The sequence below is a fragment of the Corvus cornix genome, chromosome 2, assembly GCF_000738735.6.
Source record: "Corvus cornix cornix isolate S_Up_H32 chromosome 2, ASM73873v5, whole genome shotgun sequence".
Taxonomy (NCBI): Eukaryota; Metazoa; Chordata; class Aves; order Passeriformes; family Corvidae; genus Corvus; species Corvus cornix.
Genome location: NC_046333.1, coordinates 61,322,188 through 61,334,688, shown reverse-complemented (window position 1 = coordinate 61,334,688; position 12,501 = coordinate 61,322,188). Strand labels below are relative to the sequence as shown.

Below are 12,501 nucleotides of genomic sequence, written 5' to 3'. Positions count from 1 at the left end.
TTCCCTTAATGGCAAGAATCTCATCTATTTTCTTTGGATCAAAATAGGCAATAGAAAGGTGGTGGGGAATGTGTTCTTCAGCAGCATACCTCCGCTCTGGCCTCCTCATTTGCAGTTCAAAAAGGCTAAAATAACCCAAATACACCTATTTCAAATGTGGCACAGAATGCCAGGAAAAATGTGTATTACAGAGGCGAATTTTGGTCGCAGAGAGGAAAACACTCAGAAATAATACTGGGGTTTTTTCAAGATAAATAAGATGCTGCCTTTCCACACCCTGTGGATGCCTATCACGGGGGCACGGAAGCAAGATGTCTGTGAATCGCCTTTCATTCATTCCCTGCAGCGCGTCCTGTAGGGTCGCTGGGCGACCCTCGGATGTCACTGCTCCGGACGCGCCGGGGTGAGAGCCCTGCTCCTCCCGTGCGGGTGAGCACGGCCCACGCGCGTTCAGTCCCGCGGGGCCGCCGCCACCTGGCCCCGCCCCGCCGCGGGGACCTCGGGGGACGGCGGGGGGCGCGGGGAGCCGCGCCCTGCGGGCACACATCCCCGCGGAGCGCCCACCGCGCGGCTCCGCGCAGCCCTGCGAGCGGCGGCTGTGCGCAGCGCGGCGGGGGCGCCTGCTCGGGTCACAGCGCGGAATTGACGAGCGTGTTAATGAAGCCGAGCTCGCCGGGCCCCGGCGGCTGCGGAGCGCGGGCGGCTGCAGAGGGGAAGAGGCGGCCGCAGCAGCTGCGGGGGCCTCTGGCTGCTCAGCGCCAGGGCAGGGAAGCGCTCCGAGCCCGCGAGGGCACGCAGGAACACGCTCACGGGAGGGAAGGTCTGCTCCCGAGAGCTCAGATGGAGTAAGCTGCAAAGCACTTCCCACAGCCTACGGAGCTGGGGGTGTGGAAAAGATCAACGGCAAGGGCTGCAGTTAAAGGAGCCTGTGCGCTGGTAATCCTCAGTTGAAAGCAGAAGAGGAGGGGAAAAAAGAACGGTGCTAAATCTGCGTGTCCTTAAGACGTTTTAACCGGTGGGGACTGCGTGCTCATTCACACATAAAATCTGCAATCAATCATAGAATCATAGATTCATAGATTGGTTTGGGTCGAAAGGGACCTTAAAGATCACCTAGTTCCAACCCCCCCTGCCATGGGCAGGGGTACCACCCACTAGATCATGTTGCTTAGGGCCCCATTCAACCTCGTCTTGAACACTTCCAGAGATGGGAATGATGGAATCAATGCTTGAGGCGCCCAGCCCTGCAGTAGATTTGTCCATAGCATTGTTCCTGAACAATATCTCTTGCTCCAAGCGCAAGGCGAACTGCAGATCCCGGTGTGTTAGAAGGGTGTTCTCAGTGCCCCTGCCCTTAAACCCCGCATCGCGGTTTGGCATCACTCGCACCCTGTTCCGGCGGCGTACAGCTGACTGCGTGGGCACTGCCGCTCTTTGATGCAAACCCACCGAATTTCAGTCAGAAACTTGCAGCGTTATGCTGCTCCGTAAAACCACAGGGGGGAAAAAATAATTTAAAAAATACTAATCGTGGGTTCGCTAGCTCCGCGTTTTCCCACGTTTGGCAGAAGAGGCTCAGCGCTGCCACCTCGCGTCCCGTGCCGCATCCCCGGCCTCATCGAGCCTGCAGGAAACAGAATGGAGTTTCAAGGCTTTTTAAGTTGTAAAACGCGGAGAAGTCTTGCCAATGCTCTGAAAACTTCATTTTTAGACGGAAGCTGAATGGTCGCGCTTTACGCGTAGGCTTAAAAATTTGGGGAGCTGGAAGGTACTTTCAGTTCGCCACTGGAGGATTAGGGATGGAAGCAATTAACTTTGAGGAAACAGCTAAGAAATTGTAGTAAAATGCTTTTATAGAGTTTCACATCGTGTTCTTACACTTGCTTTATTAAGCAGCTCTAAATTTCACTTTCGTGAAGTTTTTGTTCAGGAAAAAATACTCTTCTCTCCATACCACATACATGCTTATTGAACCAAGATTAAATTGATGCGGCCGCTTTGATCAGGAAGACACTTAACTCCTCACCTGGAGATAAATTTTATTCATGGTGGTCAAGACCTTGCAGAACTTAACCAAGTGAAAAGCTTCTGAAGCTTTTTCTTTCTATGTTTGCCTATCAGTTTGGGTTTTGTTTGTTTTGCTTTAATTTGTGTCTAGAAACATGAGAATATTTTACTTGCTTTGTAGTTTAAACAAATTGATATTTATATGTAAAATACGACAGTTGGGGGTTGAAATCCTGCTGGATACCGTGCTGACAGGTGGAGCAGCCAGAAGCTACTGACTGCTCCCAGTCCCAGTTTTTCACGCTGCTGCACATGAATACCAAGAGTGTAAGCAAAAGCCAGCGCTTATTCCTGACACCAAACCCACTGCGAGCCTCCATTTCTGTAGATGTTGGTGGTATAGGGTAAAACAGATTTGATCTTAGCTTTGGGGCTGCAGGGGAAAAACACAGCGTGATTTACTACTTACGAAGTGTAAAGGTGAGAAACTCCACTGATGTCACTGGATGTCGTCAACCTAGAGGAAAGCAGTATTTTATCCAGTCTTGGCCAGAGGCTGTATGAGGAATCAATGTATTATTTTTGCAAAAAAACCCAAAAATTTAATTTGCACCTTTGTAAACAGTCTCAGTAATGTAGGTGGCCTACCCAAGGAGGTACTGAGAATTCAGGATTTTTCTCAGCGCTTCACAAGCAGTGTACATTGAGTCCAGTATGAGATCTTAATATTCAAAGTCTGTTCTCAAGCCAGCTAGGAAGTCTGCTAAAAGATCCTACCATAAATTTTCTTGCAAAAATGTGTACTTTATTTTTAGACCTCTATCTTAGACATTTTAGCTGTATCCAGCCATTATTTTGCTTCTGATTTAAAAGGTGTTTTTAACTGGTGTTGTGTAGAACAAAAATTTTCACAGCTGTTTTGCCTAAAAGCTTTTCTGGTCCCTGGCCTGATGAATGATGTGAGGAATCTTTGGGAAGTAACACTGCCATTGTTTTTATGGTCTTACCCGGCCCCCTTTGCCTGAATATCGGAGGGGGAGGTTGATGTTATGAGGCCTTAAGGGCTGCTGCACAGTGCCTGACCTCGCTGCCCTGCTTTTCTTCACTATTACTCATGGCAGGGCAGAGGGAGGGGCACATGAGATCAAACAGCAATCCCCGAAAAGCACCTTGCACCCTAGGAAGGGCCCCGGAGAGGGGGGCCCTGCTCGGCGAGGCGGACTGGCAGACGCACGGCAGCACCTCCGCCCCAGGGCCGGTACCTGCCCGCCGGCTGCTCACCGCTCCTTCCTCCCGCGGCCTCTCCCGCTCTCTGGGGACCCGGCGGGGCCGGGCCTGGACCCCCAGCCACAGCTTCTCACCGGGATTGGGATCGGGCGTCGCGGCGGGACCGCGCCATACGGGAGCGGCAGGTAGCGAAACGCAGAAGGGGGGTCGGAGGGTAAAAGCGCGATAAGGGCAACACCTCTTCCTCGTTCGGCGCCGGGGAATTTGGGAAGGGTGGCAGCGGTTGCTCAGCGCCGTGACTGGTGCGGGGCCCGGCGCTCCGCGGGATGTGCCCGCTGCCTGTCCCATCCCACGCCCTGCGCCGCTCCGCTCCAGCTCCGTGGCGGAGGGGGCGTGACGGCAGCGCCTCGCGGGCGCTTCTCCAGGGCTGGCGACCCCTCCGTGACACTGCGCGTGTGGGCGTGGGGACGGGCACGGGGCACCCTCCGGCATCCCCCGGGCAGCGCTGCCCGCTGGGCGTGAGGTGGCTCCGGGACGGCAGGAACACCCTCCCGGCCCTTTGTGCGGGCAGGTGTCCCCGCTCGCCGCCCCGCAGCCGCGGCGTGTGGGGGCGGAACAGCTTGATTCCCCTCTCTCCCTTTCTTTTTTTTTTTTAAATAATTATTTGTACTATGATGATTTTTGCTGATTTCCTAATCTTTTTTCCCCGGCAGGGAGGAGGGGAGGGAGGAGCGTGGCCGGGAGGCGGGGGGTAAGGGGGTCGCGGGCACGTGCGCGGCGAGGCGCGGGGCGGCGCGCGGAGCTGCCCTCCTGCCCCTTTTAAAAAGTTCGCCCCGCCGCCGGGAATGAGGTCAGCGCGGGCGCTTCCCATTGCACGCGGCCATTATTACCGCTCCGCGCCGGCCGCCAATCCCGGGGAGGCGGGCGGGGCTTGGCACGCGGAGGGCGTTGGATACAGCGTGCGATTGGCCGCGGGGCGGGCTGCGAAAGGATAAAGCGGCGCGGGGCGGGCGCGGGGTCCGCTCTCAGCTGCGGCCGGCGGAGCGCGGCGTGCGGGGGGCGCGGGGCAGCGCCCGGCGGGCGGGCGAGCGTGGGGGGCGGCGGCGGCTCCGCGGGGCTCCGCGCGCGCGGAGCAGCAGCAGCACCACCACCGCCGTCGGCAGAGGAGGAGGAGGACGGGACTGGGCGCCCGGCTCGCCGCTCTTCCTGCCGGGGACGTACAGACTCGTTCATGCAAGAGCGCTTTTTAATTTTTCTTTTTTTACGGCGATTTTTTCAATTATTATTTTTTCATTCTTCTTATTTCTTTTTTTTTTTTTTTCTTTTTTTTCCCGAGGGGTTTCCTTTTCGCTCGGTACCTCGCAACTGCCAAATTCAGCCTGCACAAACTCCTGGCCGCCGACCCCGCCGCCACCACGGGTCCTGGAGCCGGGATTTTCGGGGCTTCGGGGGCGCGCCGCCTCCCCCCTCCCCCGCGGCCGTGCACGCTGGCCGTGCCCAGCGCTGAGAGACTTTCGGCGGCAGGAGTGCCGCTCTTCTGAAACGCTGCGGGCAGGCGGAACGCACTTGTGAACTGGACCAGCTGCTTCGGGGAGGGGGGAAACCCGATGTGGTGAGGAAAAAAAGCAGACCGACACCCCCCTCCAAAAAAAAAAAAAACAAACTAAAAAAGCCCAAAACACCCCAAGAAAAATCTAGCAAACTTGGACGGGCGGCTCGCGGCGCTGCTTTTGCAGAAACTCTTGTCTGACCGCGGGCGGCGCCGCCGCTCCTGCTGCTGCTGCCGCCGCCGCCTCGAGGGGGAGAGGACCGCGCCGCCGGGGACGAGGCGCCGGTGTGGACGTACAAGTGGTGCGGGGAGCGGGGGCGCGGCCGCGGGGGGCTGCGCCGTCCCGGTGCCGCTGTGAGAAGTTGCGCGCCCTGCCCCGCGCCGGAGCGGCGCTGAGCTCCGGAGCGGCGCTGAGCCCCGGCGAGCCCCCCGCCGCCGCCGCCGCCGCCGCGATGGTGCAGCAGACCAACACGGCGGAGAACACGGAGGCGCTGCTGGCCGCCGAGACCTCCGACTCCGGGGCCGGCATTGAGCTGGGCATCGCCTCCTCCCCCACGCCGGGTTCCACCGCCTCCACGGGGGGCAAGGCGGATGACCCGAGCTGGTGTAAGACGCCCAGCGGGCACATAAAGCGGCCCATGAATGCCTTCATGGTGTGGTCACAGATCGAGCGGCGAAAGATTATGGAGCAGTCCCCTGACATGCACAACGCCGAGATCTCCAAGCGCCTGGGCAAGCGCTGGAAGCTGCTCAAGGACAGCGACAAGATCCCCTTCATCCGGGAGGCGGAGCGGCTGCGCCTCAAGCACATGGCGGACTACCCTGACTACAAGTACCGGCCCAGGAAGAAGGTGAAGTCGGGCAACAGCTCCGCCAAGCCCGGCGACAAGGCGGACAAGGGCGGCGGGGGCGGCGCCGGCGGGGGCAGCGCGGGCGGCGGCTCCGGCGGCCCCGCGGCCCCCGCCAAGCCCGCCCCGAAGAAGGGCGGCGGCGGCGGCTCCAAGCCCTCCCCCGCGGGCGGCGGTGGCGCGGGCGCGGGCGGCAAGCCCCACGGCAAGGCGGCGGGGGGCAAGGCCGCCCCCTTCCCCGGGGAGCCGTCGGCCGCGCTGCTGCCGCCCGAGCACCAGGCGCTCTACAAGCCCCGGGGGCGGCGGGCGCGCCCTCGGGACCCGGCAAGCCGCTGGCCGAGAAGAAGCTGAAGCGGGTCTACATCTTCGGTAGCGGGCAGGCGGCGGCCGCCTCCGCCTCCCCCAGTGGCGCCGTGCCCGGCAGCCCCACGCTGAGCAGCTCGGCGGAGACCGGAGACCCCTTGAGCCTCTACGAGGAGGGGGGCGGCGGCGCGGGCCGGCCCGACGGGGACTGCGGCGGCGTCGCTTGCCCCTCGCCCTCCGGCTCCGGCTCGCCCTCGGATCACCGCAGCTACACCAGCTTGCGCGCCTCCTCCCCGGCCCCTTCGACGGCGCATTCCTCCTCCGCGTCCTCCCACTCCTCCTCCTCTTCCTCCTCCGGCTCCTCTTCGTCGGACGACGAGTTTGAGGACGACCTCTTGGACCTGAACCCCAGCCCCGGCTTTGAGAGCATGTCCCTGGGCAGCTTCAGCTCCTCGGTGCTCGACCGGGACCTGGATTTTAACTTCGAGCCCGGCTCGGGCTCGCACTTTGAGTTCCCGGACTATTGCACGCCGGAGGTAAGTGAGATGATCTCGGGGGACTGGCTGGAGTCCAGCATTTCCAACCTGGTCTTCACTTACTGAGGCGAGAGCCGGGCCCTGCTGGAGGAGGCGCCGGCGCGCGTGGCTGTCGGCAGGACTCGCCCACCTCGCCGGGTGCTTTTGTGTCTTTTTCTGTTTTGTTTGGTGTTTGTGTTTTGGGTTTTTTTTAGGGGGGGAGGAGGTGTTTTGTTTGTTTCTGGGAAGGGGCTGTTGAGAAATTGCTTCTTGTGCTCGGGGAAGGAGCGGGATCGCCCTCTCCTTGCGGAACGCCCAGCAGTCCCCTTCCTCCAGCTGCAGACGGACCCGCACACACCCCCTCCGAGAGAGGAGCCTGACGGTGCTTTTTGAGAGACTGGCGGGAGCGAAACGCTGTCCTTTTTCCTTTTTTTATTTCCTGAAAAGAGAGACAGAGAAAGGGGGAGGGAGGGGGAAACCACATACACCTCTGGGTTCTTTGTTACTGCCCATTTTATACGAATAAAGAGGAGGGGGAGCGATGCGTTGTGCTGAGCGCATACTGGATGTCTTGAGTATTCCCTCTTTCCTATGAAAGCGCAATCAGAACTGCCTGGAAAAAAAAAAATCCACCCAAACCCTTTGCAAGGTTCACATTTGTGGGGAGAAATCTTGTCCCGGTTTCTTCTGCGGTGAGAGGAGGCAACAATGCTGGGAGGAGGAGGAGGAGGAGGCGGATGGAGCTGGACTGAGATCCTAGTTAAGCGGAGAAGAGCCAGACTTACACTTGAGAGCTGTCTTGGAAATACGATGGGGGGAAATAATAATGAACTGAAATGGATTTGCACGTACAGATGAGGTGGCGGCAGCGCTTTTCTCAGTCACCTCATGTAATATGTAGAGAGAAAAATAAGGCTGAAAGTTCAAGAACACTGAAAACTTCTTTTGAAACAGAGACCGAATGGGAACAGTTTCTGTCATGATGTGGTACAGGGGAAACGGAGGGCGATGGCTTTTGCAAAAAAAAAAACAAAAAACCAACAACAAAAAAAAAACAAACCCGAAAATACAAAAAAAAAGTAGTTTTTTTCTTCTTACTCAGAATCGTGATGGTGTTGGATTATTTCACTGGTGGGGTTTAATATAGCATGTTATACTGTCTATCTTTTCAAGATTTCTGTAAGACTGTTGAACAGTTTAAGAAAAACAAAACTAGTGTTAGGATAATATAAAAGCAGATAGATGGCGCTATGTTTGATTCCTACAAAAATATCACCAGCTTTTTTTCATTCTTAACTCTTTAAAGGATTCAAACGCAACTCAAATCTGTGCTGGACTTTAAAAAAAATGAAAATTCAGGACCAAATTTTTTCTCAGAGTATGTATGTGTTTGTTCCTTATAGCTGTAAATGAAAAGACTGTTTTTTCTCACCGATGCTCCATCCTCGTATTGTTTTGTTTTTTTTTTTTTTTTTTTTTTCTTGTAAATGTAATCGGATGCCATTTTATAAGTGGACGTATTTATACTGGCCAAACATTTTTGACTTTGTATTTCTTTGTCCTTTTTTGGTAGTTCTCGTTGTTACCCGCACCATTTTTATGTCTCCTTCACTGAAGGGCTAGAGTTTTAACTTTTAATTTTTTATATTTAAATGTAGACTTTTGACACTTTTAAAAACAAAAAGAGAAGAGAGATGAAAACGTTTGATTATTTTCTCAGTGTATTTTTGTAAAAAATATATAAAGGGGGTGTAAATCGGTGTAAATCGCTGTTTGGATTTCCTGATTTTAACAACAGGGCCGCTGGTTAGTATCTCACACGCGTGTGCGCGCTCACGCTCACTCACACTCTCACACACCCACGAATCAGCCCCTATTTTGTCCATGTTTACACTCCAATCTGCAGGCATCTTAAAGTGACAGCATCCCTCACCGCCCCCGCCGCTGCCCGCTCCGCAGCCCCCTGCCTCTGCGCGGAGGGGGCCGGGGGAAGGGATTTACGCTGTATGCTACCGTTTTGGGGAGCCACCTGTCCCCGGATGAAGTGAAGCAACTGGTGCATTTACACAGAAGGGATCCTGTACCTTTAACTTGTAAACCACATCTTTTGCACTTTTTTTCTAAGCAAAAACGTGCCGTTTAAACCACTGGATCTATCGAAATGCCGGTTTGAGTTCGCGACACTATGTACTGCATTTTTCATTCTTGTATTTGACTATTTAATCCTTTCTATTTGTCGCTAAATATAATTGTTTTAGTCTCTTATGGCATGATGATAGCATATGTATTCAGGTTTATAGCTGTTGTGTTTAAGATGAAGAAAGTGAAAACATCTTTGTACATTTAAGTCTGTATTATAATAAGCAAAAAAGAAGATTGTGTGTTTATGTATGTTAATATAACATGACAGGCACTAGGACGTCTGCCTAATGAGGTGGTTCCGTTAAGGGTTTAACTTTTTTGTTCTTTTTTTTTGTTCTTTTTTGGTCATCCATCCTGTGCAATATGCTGTGTAGATTTTTTTTTTTTTTGTCTACGATCACCCACAACACAACGTGGGGAAAGGAGTAAAAGAAAAAGAAAAAAAATCATGCCAGCTAACCATGTCAAGTTCACTGCCTGTCAGATTGTTGATATACCTTCTGTAAATAACCTCTCTTTTTTTTGTTTTGTTTGGGGTTTTTTTTTTTCTGTTTTTTTGTTTGGTTTTTTTTTTTTTTCTTTGTTTTGTTTTGTTTTGTTTTTTTTTCTTCGGGAAGGAAATAAAATCAGCTGGAACTGAACCCTAACACTGCGCTGCTCTTGTCATCATTGCTACACCCCCAGCCCCTTCGGGGCAGGTGTGTCTTGTTTCTCCGGCCGGGAGGGGCCTGGGGAGGGAGGGGCGGCAGCGCTGCCGGACCGCCCACCCGGGGCCGCGGCCGGGGCACGGCCGGGGAGTGGCGGCGGCCGCCGGGAAGCGCCCGTGCGGATGGGGGCTGCGGGCTCGCCGGCTCCAGGGCAGGGGGAATCCCGATCCCCGGCGCCGCGCCTCGCCTCCTGGGGCAGCTCGCCCTGGCGGACCCCGGGTTGAGTTTATTTTCCCTTTAAAGAGATTCCCCTTCTTTTTTCCTTTCTGCCCTGGTGTTTCGGGTGAGATCCGCCGGAGCGAACGAGCGAGGGGCAGTGAGGTCCCGCCGCCCATCCAATCATCCAAAATAGTTTCTCCGGGGCACTTTAAGGAAGACTTCCTAAGGCAAAACGTTTGCAAACGCCCGGCCGTCAGCCGTGGGGATGCTCGGGGCGGGGGTTCGGGGGCTCGCGGGGAGGTCCTTGTTCCCACCTCCCCGCTGGTCACCAGACGGGGCTGAGGCCGGTGACCCCGCTGGGTTTCGACGTCCCGGGTACCCGCCTGCATTCCCTTCCTGACTACGAATATGCATCGTACCTCGAGCAGTGTTTTGTAAACCGATTAAAGCATCCTCCTGACATAATGGTTTCACTTAGCTGTTGATTTACAGCTGGCTTTGAGCCACGAACTCTTTTTCCATGAAAAAGGAGCAGCAAACGAGAGGAACCGTGGTAGCGGCTGTTCCGCATAGCCACCGGCACAGGCGGTTAATGTTTGCTCTGCCTTATCCCCGTGAATTCCTGGGTTGTATTTGCCTTGCAAAAAAACCCCATCAGCAGCTCCACGCCACTCATTGCCTGGGAGCTTTCCCAGTTACCCCTTTGCATACAACGCCTTTCCTGTCCAGGGTCACTTGCAAAACCGATGTCTGTGCCGGTGGCCTCGCGTGTCCCCCGGGGCATCCCCGCCCGGGCGGTGCGGTGGGGGCGGATAGGCAGCCCACAGCAGGGGTGCACCCAGACGCGCCCGGCCGGGGCACCTTGCTGTGTCCAGGCGGTGTTGTTAGTCATTAACTTCCCCTTGGATCTGGGCACTGGTCAAAATCAGCGAAGAAAACGGCCAGGGGTGGCGATGGGACAGGCGACAACATCCAGCTACAGCCACTGGCAAGCAACAGGCCTGGGACTGGCTGCATCCCTCCCTGTGCCTGGCTCCAGTGCCCGCTGCCACTCCAGGCCCCTTGGCCGTTGGCTACAGTTGACTTGAGGGGTTTTATGGTTTCCTGCCTATGTGGTTTTTGTTCTCCATTATAATAAAGTCCAGTGCTGGCAAACGGATTGTTTCTCTGGGGACTCTTTGGTGACACAAGTTGTTGCTTCCAGATAGCTGTGGGAAGTCAGGCTACACAACAGTTACATACGGGCATATATACATAAATGGCAAATATTTCAGTGCTCCTTGCTGCTTGCAATAAGACAAGTCTCTCACTACAGGAAGTTCCCAGAGCAAAGCCACACAAAGATATATCACCAAAGATACTCCCCCATCCCCCCCCCCCGCTTTTTTTTTTTTGTAATAGACCATATTTCTAGTGTAATTGCTTTGGAAGCAAAAGTAGTAGCCCTTTAGCAAAGGTGAAAGAAAGAAAATTTACTGAAAAGTTTTTTTAATGAAGATTGATATAAAAGAAAGCAGATTTTAGGAATCTCAACTGGTGTATGACTAGGATTGCCTAACACTGGATCATCTCTTGGATGTGGGCCAGAGTGGTGGATGCCTATGTAGAGCTGTATTTCCACAGCATTGTGAAATCTCCAACTCGAGATTGCTGTAGCTGTCGTTCCCTCCTACTGCCCTGCCACCACTGCCAGAGCCTCTGCCAGAGCTGCTCTGAGAGGCCCCAGCTCTGCTCCTGGTAGGTGTAACCATGCTTCAGCACACAAGGCAAAGAAAAATTGCTCCTTACCTGCTGTACCTCCACCTTGGTAGTCAGCATTTTAGAGACTTCTACAGCCACACATGGTCATTGTCACCAGTGAATCCCACTCCACTAATTAATTATTCTGTCCTCCATGGCATTCCCTTCCTGCTTGTGGCCTCTGCAACATCTTGTGGTAATGATGAGGGAATTCATTTGTGTGCTGAGTGAAAAAACAAAGTTTCCATTTTTTGTTTTAACTTTGGTATAGATAATATGGTTTGTTCTTGTACTGTGACAATTTTGTCTCTTCATCTTTGCTAAGACACTAATTTTTAAAACTTTGCTGTTTCTCCATCAGTTCATTGCATAGTGCACAGAGATACAGAAAAAAATTGAACTAGATTTAAGTGAAAAAAATCAGCATAATAGGTTGCATATGTCTGTCGCTAAAATTTATTTTTAATAGATCATGCTTCTTTGTTAATCATTAATTTACCTGCAAATTAGATGAAGACTGTTCACCTCAAGAGTGTATATATAATTTCCAGTAATCAGATCTGCCTCCCCTGTGTATAATTTCATTTCCTTCCCATCCTTGTGAAGCAGTGTGTGATGTGATTGCATACATAGACAGTATTGTATTTTCTTTCTTTTCCAACACCAATGTAGGGTTCCCTGAGAGTCAGCAATGCTGAACACATTTGCAAGCTTTGTGCTCCTGTGTTATGCTTCCAGCAGAAATGGCCTGTCTGAGTGGAAAGGACAGTAAGGAGCCAGAGGCCTCCCCAGCCTCCCTGCTAGCTGTTGGGACACACACACATCATACATGACAGAGGATCAGCCATGTGAGTGCACAGGCTTCACGCTGGTCGGCCCCTTCTCTGCCACATCTGCTTCCACAACAAAGTGGAAAAGAAGCAGATTAGAGCTTAACCTTCCTCCCAAGGGCTCTTTTATTCCACGTGTTGGTTCCAGTTACTGAATGTACCTCTTAGGGTTAATTTTTTTCATTTAGAATAACTCTGTAAAGGTCTCTGAAAAGCTTTGAAGACGTTAACAAGGTATTACAATGAGACCTCCTGGGTCTACACATGTTGTGATCATCTTAATATGCCAGAGTTCAAAAATTATTATCCACCTCCCGCCATTTCGACCTCTCCTCTCCAGGGCCCTCAAATGAGCTCTAAACATCAGGTAAGATTTTTGTCACCAACATGAAGAAAATATATGTGGTTTTTTCCAAGATGGGTGTGCCATGGCAAAAAAGATGACTTATTCAGGTCTTAGCAATTTCCTGGTCA

At 53.3% G+C, this 12,501-nt stretch overlaps 1 protein-coding gene across 1 annotated transcript; it reads left to right on the top strand.

The window, feature by feature from the left end:
• The first annotated feature begins 4,338 nt into the window (after positions 1-4,338).
• SOX4 (SRY-box transcription factor 4) lies at positions 4,339-8,868 on the top strand. Its single transcript, XM_039549547.1, is given in 2 exon segments — positions 4,339-5,926; positions 5,929-8,868. Coding segments are annotated over 2 exon segments (1,299 nt in total). The 5' UTR covers positions 4,339-5,235; the 3' UTR covers positions 6,537-8,868.
• Positions 8,869-12,501: the final 3,633 nt, after the last annotated feature.